The 26,529-nt window shown below is 38.9% G+C and overlaps 1 protein-coding gene across 1 annotated transcript in view; it reads left to right on the top strand.

The window, feature by feature from the left end:
- Positions 1-14,512: 14,512 nt before the first annotated feature.
- LOC115223159 (hexokinase-2) overlaps positions 14,513-26,529 on the top strand; it is a 79,105-nt gene continuing 67,088 nt past the window's right edge. Inside the window, exon 1 of the mRNA XM_029793586.2 lies at positions 14,513-15,153. Within this exon, the coding sequence (XP_029649446.1) occupies positions 15,115-15,153 (39 nt within the window). The 5' untranslated portion in view covers positions 14,513-15,114. The remainder of the gene's footprint in view (positions 15,154-26,529) is intronic.

The raw sequence follows: 26,529 nt of genomic DNA, 5'->3' as shown, positions 1-26,529 counted from the left end.
AAAGTGGTTGGCATTAGGAAGGGTATCCAGCTGTAGAAAACAGGCAATAAGAGACAATTGGAGTCTGGACTGGCCAGCCCCTGTCAAACCTATGCCGGCATGGAAAACAAATGTTAAAAGATGACGACAAGGGAACAGGAAACTATGTAACAGACTTCATTAGCTTACAGCTGTTTCTAACACCAGGTTATTAGTATAGTTATGCCTGAGCAATACACATGCAACACACACACACATATAAGCATTTTCCTAAAATTGAAGAACATGAGTGTCACTTCAATATGAGGTTTATTAAAGAAATTAAAATTTTGACACTTTGCACTATAAAGGTTCATCACCATTGTTCTACATAGTTATTTCATCTGCTAGAAATAACAGCTAGGTCTTTTCAAAAAAGAAGCAAGGGCATTTTTAAAAGTGTTGCCTCTGATATACAAGAAGGCGGGATATGTATGGTTAGAATACCTCTGATCATAAGTTTATTTAACCAACACAAGGTATGAGACATCTTGGTGCCACTTATTTGGTGTCGCCAATTAACTTAAAACGAAGCAGTTAATATTTTTCTTGTTCTCTCCCCGCCTTCTCTCTTTCTGTTCATGTGTGTGAACACATTTCTACCTATGTGTCTGAGGAGAGGGAAAATGTTTATGTCAATCATGGTTAACCCTTTAGTGTTCGCATTATTCTGCCAAAATTAATCCTTTTTTATCCACATTGCCTTGAACTAATCATGCCTTATCTTGTAGCTATGAGATTTTGATGAGGTAGCTGTTAATTTTTAAAACGATATTGTAGGGTTGGTGTGAGAGACCAGATCGGGCCAGTTTGAACATAAAACAGGCAGAATACTTTTGGCCGGTTTAAATGCTAAAGGATTAATTAATAAATTCTAATATCTCTCTCGCTCTTTCTATCTGTGTGCATGCATGTGTGTATGTTTGTGCTTATTTCCAACACTAAAAAATACCACCACCAAAACAGCCATGCCAAATTGTCAAGTGCCAAACAGCTGCTCCCAACTGTCTCATTCTGATCAGAACTAACTTGGCACCAAATATCAACAACTCTTTACCATTTTAAAACAATAAAGAGAGGATACATTAGAAAATGTAGTCTTAGAAGTATTTCTTTTATCTTTTATCTTTTACTTGTTTCAGTCATGAGACTGTGGCCATGCTGGGGCACCACCTTGAAGAATTTTTTTGTCAAATGAATCAACTCCAATACTTATTCTTCCTTTTCTATCAGTCTCTTGCCTGACCGTGGAGTTATGGGGATGTAAACACACCAACATCAGTTGTCAAGTGATGGCATTGGGGATAAACACACACACACACACACACACACGTAGTAGCATTCATTGCAGGATTCGTTAGAATCTAGGTATTTCAACATGCAGAATGCTGGGAACAGTCAGGTAGTGGGCTCAGAGGTTATGAGTACATGCAGACAAACACAGATAAATGTTTGTGGTTTTTTTCTGTGTTTTCTTGTTTGGATTAACTAATTATATATATTAATTAATGAAATAAAACATATGCATATATATAAACATATATGTACGTACCTACCTCTACATGTACATATAATATATTATATATATATGGCCGCAGCCTTCGGGCTGAAACATTTTTAAGGATTTATATATATAAATATAGGTATGTATATATATATACACATACATGTATGTGTGTGTGTGCATATATATATAAACATCTATGTATATATATACATTTATGTGTGTATATATATATACATACATTTGTGTGTGTATATATATATACATACATTTGTGTGTGTATATATATATAGATACATTTATGTATGATGATATATACATGTATGTATATATAAACATGTCTATAAAAATTTATGTATATATATACATTTATGTGTATATATATCATCATCATTTAACGTCCGTTTTCGATGATGATGATGATATATATATATATATATATATACATAAATGTTTATATATATATAGCCTTTCACAGACACTCATCAGGACAGTCATAGAAGATGTTATATCTAGAAAATAAAAATTTTTAAATGGGTACAGGTGTGACTGTGTGGCTAGAAGCTTGCTTTCCAATCTCACGCTCTCAGGTTCAGTCCTACTGCATGGCACGTTGGACAAGTATCTTCTATTTGATAGCCCCAGACCTGTGCCTTGTAAGCAGATTTGGTAGACAGAAACTGAAAGATGGAATAAGTACCAGGCTTAAAAATAAGGCCTGAGGTCAATTTGTTCGACCAAACCTTCAAAATGGTGCCCCAGTATGGCTGCAGTCCAATGATTGAAACAAGTGGAAGATAATAGATAATATAACAGTATGGCTCCAGGTCTGCTCTGTCAGGACTGACCCTGGGTTAAACAACAACATCAACTATTGACAGTTAAATATTCCTTTTAAAAACCCACCCAACCATCTGTTGTTAATAACAACACCACACCAGCCACCCTCCCACTCTGTCTCCTATTGTCAACTGTCTTTTAATTAAATCTGTAATTAGATCCTCGATTGGCCTACAATTTTTCGTGTGAGCAACAAGACAACATGGTCGTTAAGCTACAAGAAATTAGTCGACTGCTAGAAAGTTATAAATGTTCCCTGTGCAATGTTTGTGGATTTAATTAACCAACATCTTGTACAGTTGTCGAACCAGCAAGAGAGACGTCTCTTGTTTGGTCATTCGACCAATGATAATTGCAGTGAGGCAGCAATTGTCACATTCAGACCGACTTCTCATTCTTCCTTCCTTCCTTCCTCTCTCGCGACCGCAACCAGAATCTGCAACGAGAGATTCTTTACATGGTTGTGCTAGAAAGAGCAACCAAATCTCCCTCTTTTACTTGTTTCAGTCATTTGACTGAGGCCATGCTGGAGCACCGCCTTTAATCGAGCAACTCGACCCCGGGACTTATTCTTTTGTAAGCCCAGTACTTATTCTATTGGTCCCTATTGCTGAACCGCTAAGTAACGGGGACATAAACACACCAGCATCGGTTGTCGAGCAATGCTAGGGGGACAAACACACACGCATATATATACATATATACGACGGGCTTCTTTCAGTTTCCGTCTACCAAATCCACTCACAAGGCTTTGGTTGGCCCGAGGCTATAGCAGAAGACACTTGCCCAAGGTGCCACGCAGTGGGACTGAACCCGGAACCATGTGGTTGGTAAACAAGCTACTTACCACACAGCCACTCCTGCACCTATATCATTTTCAATAAAAACAGGAACATGCTGGATAATGTAGTCCTAGATACATTGTGGTCATCAAGCTGGCCGAATCATTAGCATGCTGGACAAAATGCTTAGTGGCATTTCTTCAGACTTTTTGTTTTTCATCCTTTTGAGGTTAATAAAGCTACTATCAATTGAGCACTGGAGTTCATGTAACCGGTTCCCTTTTTACCCCCAAATTTCAAGCCTTGTGCCTATATTAGAAAGAATAATTATTATCATCAAGGCAGTTACTCTTTTACTTGTTTCAGTCATTTGACTGCGGCCATGCTGGAGCACTGCCTTTAGTCGAGCAAATCGACCCCAGGACTTATTCTTTGTAAGCCTAGTACTTATTCTATCATTCCCTTTTGCCGAACCGTTAAGTTATGGGGACATAAACACACCAGCATCGGTTGTCAAGCGATGTTGGGGAGACAAACACAGACACACAAACATACACACACACACACACACACATATATATATATATATACATATACATATATACGATGGGCTTCTTTCAGTTTCCGTCTACCAAATCCACTCACAAGGCTTTGGTCGGCCCGAGGCTATAGTAGAAGACACTTGCCCAAGGTGCCATGCAGTGGGACTGAACCCAGAACCATGTGATAGGTAAGCAAGCTACTTACCACACAGCCACTCCTGCGCCTACAAAGTTAGTTCAAATCCTGCCAAGGTTGATTTTGCCTTTCATCTTTTCAGGGTCTATAATGTAGTCCTAGATACACAAAGCTGCCAGAATCATTTGCACATTGGACAAAATGCTCAGCAGTATTTATTTCAGCTCTTTACATTCTGATTTCAAATCCTGCTGAGGCCAACTTTTCCTTTCATCCCTTCAGGTTTGATAGCATAATGTGCCAATCAAGTACTGGAAGCAACTTAACTGACTTGTCCCCATCTCCTCAAAATTGTAGGCCTTGAACCTTGCATCAGACTGGTGTCCCATTCAAAGGGGATGCTGTGATCTCGGTCACTTATACATCATGGAAACTAGGTAATTGACCTTAAGAGTCCTATAGTTTAAGAAAAAGACACAATTCTTAAGAAGATGACAGGATAGTCATGGCCAGTACTGGATTAACCATTCAGCCAAATAAGCACATGCGTGGAGCTACAAGGGAAGCGGGCATCTGAGCTGAGCTGCTGAGACCCCCTTCGGTCATGACTGACTGTGGAATTGCACCTAGACAGTTACCCTCCCAGGCACAAGTCCGGGCAAGGTTGTCTTATGGAAGACCAGCAGTCACCCATGCACACCGGCCTCCCCTCTCCATGTCACCAGTGTTATCCAAGGGAAAGGCAAAGGGGCCGATACAGCTTGGCACCTGTGATGTCACAACTCATTTCTACAGCTGAGTGAACTGGAGTAACGTAAAATAAAGTGTCTTGCTCAAGAACACAACACGCAGCCTGGTCTGAGATTCAAACTCACAACTTCATGATTGTAAGCTTGATGCTCTAACCACTGAGCCATGCGCCTTCACAGAGTCCTACAGTTTAAGAAAAAGACACACAATTCTTAAGAAGATGACAGGATAGTCATGGCCAGCACTGGATTAACCATTCAGCCAAATAAGCACTTGCTTGGAGCATCAAAGGAAGTAGGCATCACAGAAATGGTAAATAGTTTATGGCACAAAAGAAATCTCTTTAAACTTGCTAAAATAATATTCGGGATGTTTTATCTCTGCTAAGTATAGAATCAGATGTGTTATGTTAGATTAATTTTGAGGATTTGCTCAAAGATTTTGCATTTAAAAAATGTAAGAGGAAAATTTTCAAATATAAATAAAGTGGAAGTAGACAAAAATAAACATTATTTTCCATTTTACTGTTCTTTCTTCATTTTGAAAAATAAAAATTTACTTTATAGTTTATTATTGTTTTGAATTACATATATATGAGGGCACCAGAATCTTTAAAGTTCTTAGGGCCTCTATGGGTCTTAATCAAGCAACAACTCACAGCTGGAGCAATTTTTATCCAATAGTCTGCACAGCCAAGGCAGATTTAAGTTAAACATTATCATCTGTCTTTACAAAGGAACATTATCATCTAGGCGTAGGAGTGGCTGTGTACTTACCTACCACATGGTTCCAGGTTCAGTCCCACTGCGTGGCACCTTGGGCAAGTGTCTTGACCAAAGCTTTGTGAGTGGATTTGGTAGAGGGAAACTGAAAGAAGCCCATCATATAGATGTATATATATATATCGGTGGCACGTAAAAAGCACCATCTGTTCATGGCTGTTGCCACCCTCGCCTGGCTCCTGTGCCGGTGGCACGTAAAAAGCACCCACTACACTCACGGAGTGGTTGGCGTTAGGAAGAGCATCCAGCTGTAGAAACACTGCCAGATCAGACTGGGCCTGGTGCAGCCTTCTGGCTTCCCAGACCCCAGTTGAACCGTCCAACCCATGCTAGCATGGAAAGCGGACGCTAAACGGAGATGATGATGATATATATATATATGTATGTGTGTGTATATGTTTGTGTGTCTGTGTTTGTCCCCCCAACATTGCTTGACAACCGATGCTGGTGTTTTTATGTCCCTGTAACTTAGCAGTTCGGCAAAAGAGATCAATAGAATAAGTACTAGGCTTACAAAGAATAAGTCCTGGGGTTGAATTGCTCGACTAAAGGTGGTGCTCCAGCATGGCCACAGTCAAATGACTGAAACAAGTAAAAGAGTATCTGTCTTAACAAAGGAAGGACAAAATGAATAGTATAGTCCAAGCTACACAATTCCTAATCATCATTTTAGCATCCACTTTTCCATACTTGGAAGAATTTGTTGAGGTGGATTTTCTACAGTTGGATGCACTTCCTGTTGCTAACCCTTATTCGTTTCTAGGTAAAGCAATATTTTTTTCCATGACCAGACATGTTTTCATGGGATATTGGAAATAAATAACACTGCTTGTATGATAATGACACTCACTGACAACTATCATGTGATATCAAGGCCAGGAGATAGTAAAACACACACACACCAGGACTATCACTGAAGACGCTTTCTCAAAGTGCCATGCAGTGGGACTGAACCTGAAACCATATGGTCGGGAAGCAAACTTCTTAACCACAACAGTCATGCCAACTCTCTTACAAATTCTACCAAATCCAACTCCATCATCATCATCATCATCATCTGTTTAACATCCGCTTTCCATGCTAGCATGGGTTGGACAATTTTGACTGAGGGCTGGTGAACCAGATGGCTGCACCAGGCTTCAATCTTGATCTGGCAGAGTTTCTACAGCTGGATGCCCTTCCTAAAGCCAACCACTCCGAGAGTGTAGTGGGTGCTTTTTATGTGCCACCAGCACTGGGGGCCAGTCAGGCAGTACTGGCAACGACCTCGCTTGAATCTTTTTAGGAGTTGATAAATAAGGAACCAGTCTGGGATAGCGGATTGCCATAATGTTTTAAGCATTATGTACCAGTCGGATTGGTGTCCTCATCTTGATTGTTGCCTTTTTCACTACATTTTGGCTGTTGTACTCTCCAGCCTTCTTCAGGTGTGTTGTGATTCACCTTAGTGCTTTGCCTGGTATTGAACTCAGAGTCCGTAGGTGACTGCACTGCATTAACCAGAGCCTTTATCCACTACTCTGTGCCCGTAGTGTCAGGATGAATTTTTAAGGTTTATAAACCTTCATTGATGTTTTATGTTGGCTCCATATTGATTGGATAATACAATTCTATATTTCTGAGATGAGAAGTTTTATAGTTTGTATTAGTTGGACAAATACATAATGTAAAATTCCTCATGTGTTTATGTCCCCATAACTTAGCGGTTCAGCAAAAGAGACTGATAGACTAAGCACTCGGCAGCGGTGGCATCCATCCATCTCGAGAGACGTTGGTGTAGCTCAGAAAAGGTGGTGGGTTTATCTGCACTTAATGGTGTGGCTGTGCAGACCAATCATCGAGTGGCAGTCAATCTTCGATACCACTGGAATGTCCTCTCCAGTCCTCTTCCTGTTGAGCTACAAGGCCTGGGCAGAGACTAAGCACTAAGCTTTGAAAAAATAAGCCTTGGGGGTCGATTTGTTTGACTAAAAACCCTTCAAGGTGTGCTCCAGCATGGTCACAGTCAAAGACTGAAACAAGTAAAAGATAAAAGATCTTAATATAGAATTGTTAAAGATTATGCCATCAACCAGCCCCCCCCCCACCTCCCCACAAAATTTCAGGCCATATACCTATAATAGGATTATTAATGCTATCTCTCAAAGGAAGAAGGCTGGCAGAATCGTTAGGGCATTAAGCAAAATTAACAGATATGGCAAGACTACTCATCTTGCCATATCTGGTTTTTGGTTCTTTATATCTCAAATTCAAACTCTGCTTTGGTGCCAATAATATAAACTTAAAACATAAAGAATTGGAATAAATACCACATTGCATTTTATCTGATGCTCCAAAGATTCTACCAAAGACCATCACTTTTTTAAGCCAAGATTTGATAATAATACAGAATGCTGCCAGGATTTGAGATCAGAAAGCAAGATGCCTTCAGCAGTTTCATAAACAGCAGTTTAATGTCCTCTATAAATATATAAATATATCTTTAATAATCCATCCATCCATTTTCTCTGCCCACTATTCCTGGAAGGATTCTTGGGGTAGAGTTATCAGGCACCTCCTCCGTAGGATCCTATCAGAGGCATCCATCATTACACTTTCTGGTTGGATGACCAACTGAGACGATGGGTATTTTCTAACCATCTCATACTTGGTCTACCCCTGGGTCTCTTGTCAGTGGGCTCAGCTTAAAGAATGGATCTTTTCGGTTTGAATGGCAGTTTTTAACATAATTTCTAGGTAACTAAAAAATTTTAAACTTCGTATACTGGTAGAATGTGTTTATAAAACATCATTTTCTCTTGGCTTTATTGAGAAAATTCTGTAGTTTGTAACATATTTCGTCTTTAATTTCTTGCATTTCGGCAATTTGAACCAATCAATGATGTCTATTGAGGTGAAAGCATTCTGTGCCGTATGAATATGTCCCTCGTTTAAGAAACAGATTGGGTTTATTTACATTTGTGAAGAAAAAAATTATACCCTTCCCCCACCCCTAACCCTAACCCTAAAACAGATTGAAATGCAATAGATTGATACTAGGGTCATAATTATGGGTGACAATTTCATATGACACCGCTGCAGTTTTTTTTCTGAGACTTTCTAATCACATGTCTGTAGTACCAGAGCTGTGATCTCTCAATATCCAGAAGTAGCAGCCCAGCCTGGAGAGACCCCTTCATCTCTGAGCTATGCACTATGTATTCTGGAGACCTTTTGGAAAAATCCCATTCCAGCCTCAGTCATTTCTTTACATCCTATACAAGATATATATTTGTTGGGCTGTGTCAGTGAGTTGGCAGAATCATCTGGTTCACTGGGTGAAATGCTTAGCGGCATTTCTTCCATTTTTACATTCTGAGTTCAAATTCTGCTGAGATCAACTTTGCCTTTCATCCTTTAGGGGTCAATGAAGTAAGCACCAGTTGAATACTTGTTGGCCTTGTGGCAAAATTCGAAACCAGCATTTGTTGGGTTGTTACTTCATTTTATGAACTCCAGAAAGGTAAAATGCAAAGCAGAGCTTGGCAGCATTTGAACTATGAATGTAAAGTTCTTTAAGATATTTTTTCCAATGCACAACAATTCTATCAGTTCACCACCTGCTAATTATTCCACATAGAGATAATAATAATTATTATCATTATTTCTAATTCTAGCACAAGGTTTGAAATACCTGAAGTAGTATACAGTCAATGAAACTGACCCCAGTACATGACAGGTATTTTATTTTAACGATCCTAAAAGGGTGAAGGACGAAATTGAAATCAGACCACAAAGGGCTGTATCTGAATACTGTAGAACATTTTGCCTGATACTATTAGGATAATAATTTTTAATAAAGGCTCTAGGTTACAACTACAGAATAGGGCTTAGATGATTATGTAGACCCAGTAATTTACTAAAACTTTATTTCATGCCCCCCACCCGCATCAGAAGGACAGAGGGCAACGTTAGCCTCAGCTGTATTAGTAATAGAGATAGCAAAAATATTTTTTTACTAATTTTGATGCAAAGCTAGTAATTTTGAGGGGAGATGTTTAGCTGATTACATCAACTTCGGTACTCACCTGTTACTTATGTTATGGACCCCAAATGCAAAGTCATTACAGGTGGAATTTAAGCTCAAAAGACAAAGCATCAGAAGAAATGCTACAAAGCATTTTGCTTAATGCCCTAATGATTCTGCCAGCCTTCTGCCTTTGAGAGATAGCATTGATAATCCTATTATAGGTATGTTTGTTCCTTCTCAAGCCAGGCCTAGCTCATAGGGCCAGTTTCCCAGTTTCCTTGGCGTATAGGTTCCCCACCTGGACAGGATGCTGGTCTGTTGCAGGTGAGCTGCTAGATGCAGGAGGAAAGAGTGAGAGAAAGTTGTAGCGAAAGAGTCAGCAGAAGTTCAACATTACTTTCTGCCAACTCAGAAGGGCCAGTTTCCCAGTTTCGTGGCGTATAAATTCCCCACCTGGACAGGACACCGGTCCATCACAGGATTATACACTTTTGCCAGCTGGGTGGACTGGAGCAACATGAAATGAAGTGTCTTGCTCAAGAACACAACGCGTTGCCCGGTCCAGGAATTGAAACTGCTATCTTATGATCAGGAGTCCAACACCCTAACCATGCACCTCCACTGGACCACCACAGCCTTTCAATGTTTAAAAACTAGTTTTATAAATACTTTCAAAGTTTTGTCTTTCACACATTCACTTGTCTAGGTTTGCAATAGGACTCTCTGGGAGAACATGTTTCATCATCATCATCATCACCATCACCATCACCATCATCATAATCATCATCATCATCATTTAATGTCTGCTTTCCATGCTAGTATGGGTGGGACGGTTTCACAAGAGCTGGCCAGGCAGAAGCCTGCACCAGACTTCTGTGACTGTTTTGGTAGGATTTTTACAGCTGGATGCCCTTCCTAACACCAACCATTCAGCAGAGTGGACTTAGTGCTTCTTACGTGGCACAAGCACAAGTGAGGTCGGTTTTGGCAAGGATTTTACTGCTGGTTGCCCTTCTGAACACCAACCACTTTAAAAGCACCCAGTGTGGACTGGGTGCTTTTAAGTGGCACCTGCACTGACAGGGTAACCATGTACTTGTAAGACAAAAAATTTTTTTTAAATTTCAAGAGAGGAGGGGCATTGGAGGAGGTGATCTTGTGCTGGATGAGGGAAGATTATTGTGAGACAGATACAAATATCTTGCTGTAGAAGAAGTTCAAGCTTACCCAGCCGGAGGAAGAGATCAGGAATGAAGACAGAAACAGGTGTGTTACTGCAAAGAAATACATGACCACCCAGCCTGAGGGAAGTGCAGGCAGGAGAAGGAAACATGTTGAACTATGTTAAGTGTTAAAGAAAGAAATCTAGTCGTTTCTTGCAATCATCATCATCATCATCATCGTTTAACATCCGTTCTCCATGCTAGCATGGGTTGGACGGTTCGACTGGGGTCTGGGAAGCCAGAAGGCTGCACCAGGCCCAGTCTGATCTGGCAGTGTTTCTACAGCTGGATGCCCTTCCTACCGCCAACCACTCCGTGAGTGTAGTGGGTGCTTTTTACGTGCCACCTGCACAGGTGCAAGGCGAGGCTGGCAATGGCCACGATTGGATTGGTGCATTTTATGTGCCACTGGCACAGAAACCAGTTAAAGCGGCGCTGGCATCGGCCACGATTCGGATGGTGCTTTTTACATGCCACCGGCACGAAAGCCAGTCTAGGCGGCACTGGCATCGGCCACGTTCAGATGGTGCTTTTACGTGCCACCGTCTCAGGGATCACAACTGCAGTTTCCATTGATTTTGATGTTGGTGGAAACTGCAGTAAATACATCAAAAGCAAAATTTTTTCATGGACCCTTAGAATGCTATTGCAGATTTCCAACTTATTATTTTCCTTGCGTGGACCTCCAAAATCTTATGTGAACCCCAACAGGTCATATGGACCCCTGTTGAGAACCATAGGTTTAAGCAGTAGTGCAGTGATAAGGGTGCTCTGCTCCAGGTGATGCTTTGATGAAGACAGCACTTTTGAGCTGTTGTATATGGGCAGGGGTCAATCTGAAGAGCTGCCCTGGGTGTCACATGCTGTGGTTAAGCCACAGTATTTAATCCCAGACGACTCTTGATCTGCCAGATCTATAATCAGATTTATTCAAGCATTATCCACCATTTACATTATCCTCGGTATTTTCTCTTTTTAATTCTTTCAATTTGGAAAGTAGATATATCTGCTCAAAATTTCATTAACATTAGATACAGAAAGTGGTTATCAACCCACATCTTTGATTCATAGCTCATTTTATGTTGCAAGAATTGGAGACATCCCCAGGGACAATTTTTACAAAAAAGACAATTTTTCAGATTTTCTTAGTTTTTTTTTTTTCCACATATTTCATCAAATATCTCTTTGCAGAGCAAGAATCAAATACTTTTAGCAATGGATTTTGAAAACTGTATTTCCTGCAGGAAATACCGAAATATTGAATTGCAGAAGCAGAAAATATCAATTCTATTGGGTTGTCTGGAAAGTTCGTGCCGATTTTTAAAGGAAAGAAAAAGGTCGATAAATACTTGCCATTACATTTTCAATCAACCAAATATGAACCATTTTGTTGCACAATGCATCTCCATCTTTCCTTTAACTTGAAAATACCCTCTTCCCAGAATTGAGGTGGTTTCATGGCAAAGAATTCATCAAGGTATCTTTTTATGTCATCCAAGGAGCTGAAATTTTTACCATTAAGACTATTCTGCAGAGACCTGAATAAGTAGAAATCCGAAGGAGCAATATCTGGTGAATATGGAGGGTCGGGTAACACATCCCAGCCGAGCTGCAGCAATTTTTGTCTGCTTCCTGAAGCATCAAGTGCCGAAAATGAACTTTCTTATCATCTATTTTAAAGGGTTACAGAATTAACACAGGTTATAGGAACATAAATCTTCTTCCACGAAAAGATAGCTTAAACTGTGCTCTAAATGGAGGTGTAGTCAAATCCTATTTTATGGACTCAACCATGTTCTAAAATAAGTCGAAAGGTAAGCTACTATAAATCAGCACGAACTTTCCAGATGACCTAATAATTTTTGGTGGATAGTTAATATTATGAGAATGACCATGAAATTTAATCACACACTACAAAGGTTTAAAATGGCAGGTTATGATTTAATGGAAATTTGGCTGCTATTCCTAGCAGGTTGAATGACCACAAAAATATTCTGGTGCAGAATGTCAGTATTGTCTGACAAACAACACCTGTTTGCCTGTAATAGACCAGCAATAAAAAAGCAATAGACCAGCGGTTCAATCCAGAAAGTTGTTTCATCTTTCAGCAATTTAATATTATCAAGTTCTTCTGCAAAATAGCTTACCTTTGCATCTTCATTCCACCTTTCTTCCCCTTGGCTGTGGTGACATTTATTCTAATCTTTCGTGGTAGACAGATGATGATGATGATGATCATGATAGTGAAGGTTGAAATATGATAGTGAAAGCAGAGTAGCAGGAAAAATGTAAATGATTGGTCTAGGTCTCCTTATCTAGTCTGTCTGTCTGTCTATCTATCACTCTATCTATCTATCTATCTTTTTTTTTTGTTTCAGTTATTAGATTGTGGTCATGCTGGGGCACTACATTGAAGAATTTTAGTCAGATGAATTGACCCCCCAACACCTGTTTCTTTACTACCCACAAGGGGCCAAACACAGAGAGGACAAACAAGGACAGACAAATGGATTAAGTCAATTATATCGACCCCAGTGCGTAACTGGTACTTATTTAATCGACCCCAAAAGGATGAAAGGCAAAGTTGACCTCGACAGAATTTGAACTCAGAACGTAATGGCAGACGAAATACCTATTTCTTTACTACCCACAAGGGGCCAAACACAGAGAGGACAAACAAGGACAGGCAAACGGATTAAGTCGATTATATCGACCCCAGTGCGTAACTGGTACTTATTTAATTGACCCCGAAAGGATGAAAGGCAAAGTCGACCTCGGTGGAATTTGAACTGAGTGTAACGGCAGACGAAATATGGCTACGCATTTCGCCCGGCGTGCTAACGTTTCTGCCAGCTCACTGCCTTGACCCCCAACATCTATTATTGCTTTTTAAAACCTGGTACTTATTTTATCGGCCTCTTTTGCTGAACTGCTAATTTACAGGTATGCCAATACTCCAACACTAGTTGTCAAGCAGTGGTGGGGGAAAAACACCGACTCAAACACACACATATACAACAGGCTTCTTTCAGTTTCTGTCTACCAAATCCACTCACAAGGCTTTGGCCAGCCTGAGGCTATAGTAGAAGACCCTTGTGCAAAGTGCTACACAGTGGAATTGAACTCAGGACCATATGATTGAGAAGCAAACTTCTTACCATAGAGCCAACTATCTATCTATCTATCTATCTATCTATCTATCTATCTATCTATCTATATTATATATTAATTTATAGATTGGCTGTGTGGTAAGTAGCTTGCTTACGAACCACATGGTTCCGGGTTCAGTCCCACTGCGTGGAACCTTGGGCAAGTGTCTCCTGCTATAGCCTCGGGCTGACCAAAGCCTTGTGAGTGGATTTGGTAGACGGAAACTGAAAGAAGCCCGTCGTATATATGTATATATATGTGTGTGTGTGTGTTTGTGTTTGTCCCCCCAACATTGCTCGACAACCGATGCTGGTGTGTTTACGTCCCCGTAACTTAGCGGTTCGGCAAAAGAGACCGATAGAATAAGTACTAGGCTTACAAAGAATAAGTCCTGGGGTCGATTTGCTCGACTAAAGGCGGTGCTCCAGCATGGCCGCAGTCAAATGACTGAAACAAGTAAAATAGTATGTATGCATGTATTGAAAGAGAGAGAGAGAGAGATAGATAGAGAGAGAGAGAGAGAGAGAGAATAGAAATGTAAAAGATAGAACGTAGTATGTTGCAAATGAGAGTGTGTGAGTGAGCGACAGAGGGAAAGTGATATAAAGTGCATGAGAGAGTGGCCAAGGAGAGTGAACGAGGTGTGGCAGTGACCGAGAGAGTGATAAAGAGAGGAAGGGAGAAAGAGAGAGGGAGATATGCAAGAGTAAAAGACATCTCTCACAGTACCGTTATCATTGCAAGTACTACTACTACTACTACTATCGCCAGTATCTCTCTCTCTATAGACTAACATCATCGTTATCATCATCGTCATCGTAACAAATACTGCGCCTCTTTAAAAACGAACAGAATAAATAACAAACAAAACACGAAACTTCATAAATCGAAAACCCACACTTGCAACAGAGCAACCAACCGGAGCTGTTCTACAATTTGTATCTCATCAGTTTATACTAACTGGAGCCAAATATTACTAGAAAATAGTGGGGGGTGAAAAGCAAGAGCTAAGAGAGAGAAGGAAAAGAGCGGCGGTTGCGGCCTTGATTCGTGTGCTAACTGCTCAGCGATTTGTCAGTCCTCGTTGAAAATAGGGTATATATTAGCGCTAAACCCACCCGTCTGTTTACCCCTGTTCTTTTAGCTCGTGTGCAGGAACTGTCGTCTTGTCCTGGTCGTTTCGTTCGTTGTGTCCTCCTCGTTTGATTCTCACTTTTTTTCTTTTCCCTATTCTTTTCTTTACTACTGACCCAGCTAGACACAAACCTTCAAGTCTTGTGGTTTTTGGACTTCAGTTGATAAAAGAAAACAAAAAACAATCGAACCACTTTATATATATATATAAGAATATTACGAAAAACATCAGTAACAAGCAAAAATGCCTTCAACTCCGGAACAAATAGCTCGTTATGAGAAGGTAAATATTGAAAATTTCTTTATTCTTCTTTCAATTACTTACAATTATAGATCTTTTAACTTGATTTGATTGATTGACTTAATTCTTCTTTTAATTATTATTACTAAAAACGTCCGTTTTTTCCTTGCATCCCATCCCCCGGTTCTGTGTAAAGCCCTTCTACTATTTTCTGTCTCTTTGCTCCCGCGGTAAATTATCATCATTGTTGATTATTACTACTATAACTTATTGATATCATTGTATCAACAATATTGCTACTATTTAATGGGTGGGTGTGGAATCTTGTACGTCGGACGAATATATCTCGTATTTATTAAAATCCTCTCTGCTTCTGTAACCTTTCATCTCTCTGGGAGGGGTTGATAAAACGAGTACCTGTCAATTAGTACCTGCGGTGCTAATTAAATACACAGCATCAATTCCTTACCAAAATGTAAGGCCTTGTTCTTGCGTCATGAAACATTATTGCTATTAATATTGCCAATTATTAGGGTGGAAATCGTTGAATTTCATATAGAATACATTCTGGTATTTAATTGAAATCTTGTTAGGGTTAATTTTGCCTTTCATTCCACCGAGATCGGTAAAACAAGCACCGATCATAACATTTTCTTCCCTAAAATGTGCGACCTTTCGTTTTAAGTTACAGATTATTCCTATTAAAGGTCTCTTACATATGTAAAAGATCAACTGTTACACGTATAAATATGTCTTGTTGATTTGTCCCGTCTGCATTTTTAGTCTTATTAAAGTAGGTCTGCACTTTTGTTATATAACATAAATCATGTGAACGTGTGTATAATATATATATATATATATAAATACACACACACGTAGATGAGTTCCACAAATATGTGTGTATATATAATATATCTGTTAGTGTGTGTTTTGATTAAGATTATATTAGTTACATAATGTTTATACAGAGATCTATATTATATATATATAAACTTGTAATTATTGAGGTACACAGAGAGATAGACATTGATCACGTATACGCATATATATATATATATATATATATATATATATATATATATATATATATATATATATATATATATATATACATATATATATATATATATATATATATATATATATATATATATAACGTATACACACAGGTTTATATTTATATACATTCACATACACGGCATGTACAACACAAGACCCAGCAGATGTTTATCAAACACAGATATACAGATATATATCATGTAGACGTATGTTCTAGAGAACGTGGTGTTGTTTAACTCTAGGCCAACCGCGATACCAGTGGACTTATGATCGGAAACGTCTCAGTTATAATCAGCCGCCTTTTATTTACTTATTTTATCAGATACAGTATACTTAACAGTGTAAGATGTAATAATATAAGGTGATTTTGTGTGCTATTTTATTTAGCAGTTCGAACACCCATATAGAGATTTTCTTGTTAGCTGAATTAAGAACATGTTTTTAGCCCCAGGTCGGCACTGAACGAGTGATCTTACGATCTATGACATTCTAGCCGTAAACATTCTATCTTCTTACATTCTTGGCTATGTAGGACGATAGTAGCCAGACTAGTCCTATTTAAAATAGTAGGGATGTGATTTGCGGGAAATGTTGTTGTTTTTGACAGACTCTGTGACCATGTTGAGATTCCGTCGACTAAATGTAGAGCGTTACAGACGTTGTATGTGTATGCTATATAGACACATGTAGAAATAATATTTGCCTAGAATACACACACACATGTATATAATGTCTGTATATATATACATATGTATATATATATGTTTGTGTAGTAATGGGGCCTCAAGTGCCCACGAATTCGAAGGAGCACCACCATGACATGCTGTACACCCACAGTTTGTGTGGGCGCTTGTATATATTATACCTTGTAGCATATCGTCTCGATCTCTAATATGTACATCTATCTATCTATCTATCTATCTATCTATACATCTATATATACATCTATCTATCTATCTATTAATATGTACATCTATCTATCTTTCTATCTATATATCTTTCTATCTATCTTTCTATCTATCTTTCTATCTATCTATCTATCTATCTATCTATCTATCTATCTATCTATCTATCTATCTATCTATCTATCTATCTACACACACACACACACACACACGCACATGTTGTGATGTATGTATATATATTAATTGGTTTATTTATGTAGCTGCGATGTTCGTAAGTGTATGTGTGAACACACACACGTATACACACACAAATGCGTGTATAAATGTATATAGTAAGCCCGTGCATCAGATGTATGTCACAACACATGTAGTCTTACTAGGTTACTACATTTTCTGCTGCATACAGATATAATTAAATACCTCCACGTTGGTGTGACGAATTGGTTAGAAACAACAGCATCAACTGGCACCGAGAACCCTTCAAATTGCGCTTTACCATTTGAAAACCACGAAAACCACATTGAATAATACAAACCTAAAGACAAATTTTAAAGGACAAGATGATATCAATTGGGCGATGTTTGATCAAGTCTGACCTGAAGCTAAACCACAACATATATACACTTTGCCACGAGTGTTTCATTTCGATTATTGATCTACGTGTTCGAGTCTGACCCAAAGCTTGTACGTTATATCAAGTATTAGAACATAATCGATCGTGTATCTGTTCGATGAGGGTCGGCGTGGTTCTGTTGTATAACAAGTGCTTTTGCAACATACAGCCGGACGCCTATAAATGGCTAATTACCATTTTGTATACACACACACACATGCAGACATATATACATACATACTCTTTTACTTGTTTCAGTCATGTGACTGTGGCCATGCTGGAGCACCGACTTTAGTCGAGCAAATCGACCCCAGGACTTATTCTTCGTAAGCCTAGTACTTATTCTATCGGTCGCTTTTGCCGAATCGCTAAGTTACGGGGACGTAAGCACACCAGCATCGGTTGTCAAACGATGTTGTGTGGGGGACAAACACAGACACACAAACATATACACACACACATATACATACATATATACGACGGGCTTCTTTCAGTTTCTGTCTACCAAATCCACTCAAGGCTTTGATCGGCCCGAAGGTATAGTAGAAGACACTTACCCAAGGTGCCACGCAGTGGGACCGAATCCGGAACCATGTGGTTGGTAAGCAAGCTACTTACCACACAGCCACTCCATACATCCAAGCATCCATACGTCCGTCCATGCATACATACATACATACATACATACATACTCGCATACATAGACGTATCATAGACTCGGTAACAGCAGGGTCAGTGGGGTGTGCTTGCACCCGCTAAAATTTTCGGGGGAAATGAAAATGTTTTGAACCCCCATGCATATTTCACTCCCATACTCCCGTATCTGTGAGTAATTAATGTATGCAACATAAATGAAGCGAAGATAGCTCAATCCGGGAATTGAAACCTCGGCCGCAGATTCGCTTTATCAGGAGTTTCTCCCACTGACACAGTCCGAACTCATGATGGTCTCTTATTATAATTCATTATAATTCCATCCATATCTATGATTCCTTACATGCACATTATATCGACCCCAATACTTGACTGCCACCATTTGGTCTTAGAACGGAAAGTACCGTCGCTTAAATGCCGCAAGCATTGGTTCTTGTTTCCGACTCTAACGATTGTGCCACCAATCTATAATTTCTCGAACCACGCAGAATGATTCGACGTAAATAGTTCGACCTAAATCGTTTTCAGATCACACCCTGCTTTTTTCTTTTCCTTTTGTTTTTAAAGAAAACATTGGACTATGTAGTGTCAAGGCTATCTTGGCAGCAGTAAAGGCCCCTGGGTCCTATAGTATCTATACATAGATCATAATTGGACCCCTTCAACTCGTGGAACTCCCGGGTTGCTGCCTAGTGCGTCTGAGCCTTTAGACGGTTCTGTGTACTGTTAGATATATAAAGAGTACAGGAAGCTCACTGTGGGAACAACTTCAATTATGCTTTTATTTATGTTTTATTCAAATAAGTTAACTGGGTTAACGTTTACTTTAACACCCGGCCACCAAAAGAAAAGGAAAAAAAAAACAAGTGTAATAGGTATTTAAAATTTGTATTAAACGAAAAACGAAACAAAAAAAAATGCGCCAATGAGCCGGGGTGGGTGGGGAGAGGACTTTCGGAAAATTCACAAGATCCGATTTTTTCCTTCGTAACTTTTAGGAAAATGTATCATGGTGAGAGAAACAAATTCATAAATATGGTTGTGAATATGTTTTCACCAAGGAAAAAAGTTAAGGGCGATTTAGCTGGGGCTTTTTTTTTAACACATCTCCACCGTTGGGATCTTTTATAAAAAACCTTTTGATCAACGAAAAATAAAGGAATTTCAAACTTCTTTCCATTACACTCAAGCAAAAAAAAAATACATTATGAATTTCTTTCTCTTCCAAAGTCTTCTCTCCACCCCTCGGAAAAAATATTTTCCCCACAAATTTCTTTGTAATCGTAATCTATGCCATTTAAATGGTATTTGTATGAAATTTCATTAAAAGTTATCCTTTTTCCTAAAAGTTATGAGAGAAAAATTCCGGTTCTTGTGAATTTTCCGAAAGTCCTCCCCCCCCCCGGTTCGTTGGCGCAAATTTTTGTTTTCATATTCGTTTAATACACATTTTTTTGATCTTCTCGGTTTGAACGGCAGTTTTTAACATAATTTCTAGGTAACTAAAAAATTTTAAACTTCGTATACTGGTAGAATGTGTTTATAAAACATCTTTTTTTGTTGGCGTTATTGAGAAAATTCTATAGTTGGTAAGATATTTGTTGTTGTTTTTTCTTCAATTTCTGCAATTTCAACCAATCACTGACGTCTATTGAGGTAAAAAAAACATTCTGTGCCGTATGAATATGTCCCTCGTTTAAGAAACAGATTGGGTTTATTTACATTTGTGAAGAAAAAAAAAGATACCCTTCCCCCCACCCTTAACCCTAACCCTAACTAACCCTAACCTTAAAATAGATTGAAATGCAATAGATCGACACTAGGGTCATAATTATGGGTGACAATTTCATATGACCCCGCTAGAAAAAACTGCCGTTCAAACCGAAAAGATCCGAATATTTTTTTTTTCACACCTATTACACTTGTTTCCTTATTTTGTTTGTTTTGATGGCCGGGTGTAAAAGTAAGCATTAACCAGTATTTGCAAAGTGGTGCTTGTTATTAGTGAAGCCGTTTCAAAGGGTGGCCAAAAACTGAAATAAGCAGTATTGGTTTTGTGTGAGGAATTGGCATGAAGCCCAGAAGAAAAAAAAGAGATGTTTTGCTGAAGAACATAACATAATGCTGCATTGGGTTACGATGATAATGATGAAGATGGTAATGGTGTTGCTGCCTGTCATGGTTTCTAACTCTTGTACGGGGACCACATATTTATGCCACAGGGTTTCGCTTATATCTTTTACCGTATTTTTCTCCTTTTACTGGTTTGTCATTGGATTGTGGCCATGCTGGGGCACAGTTTTGAAGGTTTTTAATTCAACAAATCGACCCCAGTACTTACTATTTTTAAAGCCTGGTACTTATTCCATCGATCCCTTTCTGCTGAGTTGCTAATTTACGGGGATGCAAACAAACCAACTCGCAAGGCTTTGAAGGTTTTTAATTCAACAAATTGACCCCAATACTTATTTTTAAAGCCTGGTACTTATTCCATCGATCCCTTTCTGCTGAGTCGCTAATTTACGGGAATGCAAACAAACCAACTCACAAGGCTTTGGTCAGTGCAAAGCTATAATAGAAGACACCCAAGACGCTACACAATGGGACTGAACCGTTGACCTCATAGTTGGGAAGCAAGCTTCTTAACCCCACAGCCCAAACCTGTATACTGTTGGTGGTTAAGTCAACCATGATGCAAAGATAGAATGCACAGTCCACTCCCGAGCGGATGTGGTAGATGTACAAACACCGAAAGAATATATAGTTGGGGTTTCAGTTTGTGTCTCTCCTGCCCTAATAATTCTTTCCAATATAGGCACAAGACCTGAAATTTTTGGGGAAGGGGACTAATCGATTACATTGACACCAGTGTTTCACTGGTATGACCCTGAAAGAATGAAAGGCAAAGTCGACCTTGGCGGAATTTGAACTCAGAACGTAAAGACGGGACAAATGCCGTTAAGCATTTCCCCCAGTGTGACATGGGTAGAACCCTTCAACAAGATTGTTGGAGGAACACGCTGTCTTCTAATATCTCATTTTTGGCATGATTTCTTAGGGGTAGTGTTATTCCTAACAATAACCGCTTTACAGAATGTACTGGGTGTATTTTTCATGGCTCCAGCACTAGAGTGGTCCCCTTGTCATCAGCAATACTAAATTGCTCTTGAGCCTTGAATTATTGTTGTTCAGATCAATTACCAAACAGTGTGTATGCATGTGTGTGCGTGTGTGTAGCCAAAACTCTAAACATCCATTTGAACTGATCTAAAACGATAAAGAAATCTTGAAATTCCAATTTTAATATATTTTAATTTTAAAAAATGTTGTTCATTCTCTACAGCTTTCATTCTCTGCAATTGCCTCCTCTGTGTTTCCTTGTTTTCAGTCTTAAAACTTATAAACTTATATTTACATCTCTGTCACATCTGCCTGCCATTTTAATTTATATATATATATATATATATATATTTATAAAATACAAAATGGGACAAGAATGCAAAACATCCGGACAACTAGGGTATACAAAAAAGGGACAACAAAACATCCAGATAGACAATACATAAATATAATAGTGGGGTAGGCTGGTTTATGGAGCAACCCGATAAACTGTCTTACTCCACTGTAATATTAACTGCTCTATATCTTAGAGTGTGTTTCTCCTCTGGGTTTAAGTATTTCTACAAACGATATGTGTATATATATATGTATATATATATATATATATATATATATATATATATATATAGGGAGAGTTTACGAAAAAAACAAAAGACGAAGACAGGTGGTGTACAAAACAAACAGGTGTATTAGTATAACGCTCAGGAATAGAAAAAGTCATTTACGTTTCGAGCCTACGCTCTTCTACAGAAAGGGACACAGAAAAAACAAGGATATATATATATATATATATATATATATATGGTGCTGATCTTGGAAGCATCAAGTCATCCTCCCTGGGAAGACTGCATTGGGTGTAAGAGGTGGAAATATGCTGAGCTGGTGGAGAGATGTCAAAGCAGTGGCTGCTAAGCAAGGTGGGATCCCATTTAAGTGGCAAGCTGAGGCTTTGCAGGCCAGTCCCTCTGCAGAACTTACAACATGATTGGCATCACAGGAGCCAGTAGGCAGAAGGCCACCAGGCTGGCTTTGGAGGTGGTGGAGGCTGGTTGAAGGTGTTTTGTGGATCAGGGTGCAAGCACTGGGAGGGACACTGTAGTGATTGGGAGTGAAACACTCTAACCACTAGGCCATGTGCCTTTACTTATATATGTGTGTGTATGTATATAGACATTTATGAATTTTATATATATATATATATATATATATAGCAATAATAATTCTCTAAATGAGATATAGACAGTGACTGCTCCGTAATATAAGGGATATTAGCCAACCGAATATGGCTAGGGACAGGGCAGGGTGGTGGGGATGTCACTGTTGCAGTTAGCCCCAGGCGAACATCAACGTCACCAGATAGGCCTGACGCCATCACGGCGTCCTCTATCCTGCAAAGGGAGATCACTCACCAAGAAGCCGATACCACACACGGACCTAGGTTTCAAGGTGTATTGCCTATTATCAACGTGTGGTAGGCATCGCTTCTTGATGAACGACCAACTTTGCAAGATATATATAAGGATTTTCAAGTAAATACATTTACTGATTTCGAAAATCTGTTCGACAGCAATAATAATTCTCTAAATGAGATATAGACAGTGACTGCTCCGTAATATAAGGGATATTAGCCAACCGAATATGGCTAGGGACAGGGCAGGGTGGTGGGGGTGTCACTGTTGCATTTAGCCCCAGGCGAACTGGTGAGTGATCTCCCTTTGCAGGATAGAGGACGCCGTGATGGCGTCAGGCCTATCTGGTGACGTTGATGTTCGCCTGGGGCTAAATGCAACAGTGACACCCCCACCACCCTGCCCTGTCCCTAGCCATATTCGGTTGGCTAATATCCCTTATATTACGGAGCAGTCACTGTCTATATCTCATTTAGAGAATTATTATTGCTCTCGAACAGATTTTCGAAATCAGTAAATGTATTTACTTGAAAATCCTTATATATATCTTGCAAAGTTGGTCGTTCATCGAGAAGCGATGCCTACCACACGTTGGTAATAGGCAATACACCTTGAAACCTAGGTCCGTGTGTGGTATCGGCTTCTTGGTGAGTGATCTCCCTTTGCAGGATAGAGGATGCCGTGATGGCGTCAGGCCTATCTGGTGACGTTGATGTTCGCCTGGGGCTAAATGCAACAGTGACACCCCCACCACCCTGCCCTGTCCCTAGCCATATTCGGTTGGCTAATATCCCTTATATATATATATATATATATAATTATTATTTGAGGGAATAAAATCCAAACTTACAAGGAAAATAAGTTCAATTTAGAAATACTAAATCAAATTTCACAAAATATAATATATATATAAAAAATTAGAAAAAAGCACCTTTTATCAATTCAAAATGAACAAGTAAATTACACCATCTAGAAAATTACATATAATAGAAATATTAAATTTAAAATAACAATAAAATGTCAATGATTATTATATGTAATTTTATATTAATATATGTAATTTTCTGGATGGTGTAATTTACTTGTTCATTTTGAATTGATAAAAGGTGGGTTTTTTTTCTAATTTTATATATATATATATATATGAATTTTAAATATTAGAATGCTTTAGCTGTGAGATGAAATTATAAGAATGTAAACATATTCTATCTTTACTCATGGTGTGCAAAAAAAAAAAAAAAAATTGGGTAGGACTCCTGAAGGACCATTTCACAATTTATTGACCACTTTGCTGTGGAGAAATATTCGATTTCCTCACCCTGTCTGATATTATAGAATGTCCAGCAACTATATAAAGCAGTCAGAAATTAAGCTATTACCATAGTGGATAACTTAATTTGCATATTAGTGCTTTTGAAAGCTTATCATAAATTAGGCAATATATACCTTATGCTTAACATAGTGTGCATGACTGAAATACATTTAAATATTTAGAAATCTTTAGCTGTGAGGTGAAATTTTAAGAATGTAAATGCATTCCTTCTTTGTATGGGTAAAAAAATGAAGAAGAATCTTGATGGAATATTATATACAGTTAAAGTTACTTAAGTTTTGACTAAACATCATATAAAAAGTGAGTTATTTGTCAACCGGGTCATAGTGCTAGTGCATGGATAGAAAATTCACAAAAAACTCACTTCTATTGATTTTTTAATGGCTTTGCGGGGTGACTGGGGAAATGTAAAGATGTGCACAACCACCCTTGAACGGTTTTGAATGATCATAGAAAGTGCGAGCCTTCTAACTGAAAAATTGTGGATTTGTATAACGGACACACACGCAGACAGACATTTTGCCGTTTATATATATAGAGATAATATAGCTTGCTAATTGCCCATTGCTATATTTATGGCAAAAGGCGGTGAGCTGGCAGAACCGTTAGCACGCCGGGCGAAATGCTTAGCGGTATTTCGTCTGCCGTTACGTTCTGAGTTCAAATTCCGCCGAGGCCGACTTTGCCTTTCATCCTTTCTGGGTCGATTAAATAAGTACCAGTTACGCACTGGGGTCGATATAATCGACTTAATACCTATGTCTGTCCTTGTTTGTCCTCTCTGTGTTTAGCCCCTTGTGGGTAGTAAAGAAATAGGTATTTCGTCTGCTGCTACGTTCTGAGTTGAAATTCCGCCGAGGCCGACTTTGCCTTTCATCCTTTCTGGGTCGATTAAATAAGTACCAGTTACGCACTGGGGTCGATATAATCGACTTAATACCTATGTCTGTCCTTGTTTGTCCCCTCTGTGTTTAGCCCCTTGTGGGTAGTAAAGAAATAGGTATTTCGTCTGCCGCTACGTTCTGAGTTCAAATTCTGCCAAGGCCGACTTTGCCTTTCATCCTTTCTGGGTCGATTAAATAAGTACCAGTTATGCACTGGGGTCGATGTAATCGACTTAATACCTATGTCTGTCCTTGTTTGTCCCCTCTGTGTTTAGCCCCTTGTGGGTAGTAAAGAAATATATATTTATGGCAAAATATTCGTAATTTAATTTAGTTTGTCTTTAGTTTTCCTTTCCTTATGACTTTCGAAGTGATTAATGTCTGCCATTATTGTATGGAAGACTTGATTAGAAATAAACACAAAGTTTTTCACTCAATTCTATTCCTGGAAGCCTTTACTGTTGCTACTATTCTCCATTATTGTTGATAGATTCATAAACTGAAACATCCAGGTTAAAGTCCACCAAATGTTTTTTCTTGTAACTTATAAAGCCATTGTGTAGACACGACTTGCTTCTTTGTTATTCTATTATGCTGGGTTAACAGTAACCTAAAATTTATAATCGTGAATTGCTTTTCATAACTTGTGTGTTTTCCAATTCAAGTTAAGAAAACTGTTTTACGAAGAAGGTCAGACAGCCATTTCACTGTTAAATGTTTTATGAAAGTATCCTACCTTTATGAACTTTGGTTTCAAACAATGAGCATTTTGGAGTAAAGATTTTTGCCAACATAACATGGCAGTCCTGGTTTAGGACGAATGTTGCTGTAATTTAGCCCCAGGAGACGTCGTCTCCAGCTGGCTATACAACACGATCTGTGTCCTTATATTTTCAAACAAGGGAATCTAGCACCCCATATAAAATAATAATAATAATAAAAATAAATGCGCCCTTTTAAAGCCTAGCCAGGCTCACGGGCCCGGTTTCCCGGTTTCAATGGCGTATGTGTTCTCCAGCTGGACGGGACGCCAGTCCATCGCAGCGTTACTCATTTTTGCCAGCTGAGTGGACTGGAGCAATGTGAAATGAAGTGTTTTGCTCAAGAACACAACACGTTGCCCAGTCCTGGAATCGAAACCACAATCTTACAATCATGATGCTGACACCCTAACCACTAAGCCATGTGCCTCCACCCCATATAAAACACCCTCATATAAAATGGCTATTTTATATGAAATAAAAAAGGAGATACTAATAACATAACTCTTGCCAGACATGTTCCTGCTCTGCAGGAGCACAAAAATAATCATCATGGTCAAACTCCCAGAACTCTGGGAGGGCAGATTTGATATTTCCCACCAAGTAAAGAAAACAAATATTAAAACTTAGTTGATGAGGCTCTTGTCAAGGGATAACATGTTGCTTCATTTTCCATTGAA

The sequence above is a fragment of the Octopus sinensis genome, linkage group LG22 (assembly GCF_006345805.1).
Source record: "Octopus sinensis linkage group LG22, ASM634580v1, whole genome shotgun sequence".
NCBI lineage: Eukaryota > Metazoa > Mollusca > Cephalopoda > Octopoda > Octopodidae > Octopus > Octopus sinensis.
Note: the sequence above shows the minus strand (reverse complement) of the source record. Positions and strands in the feature narration are given on the sequence as shown.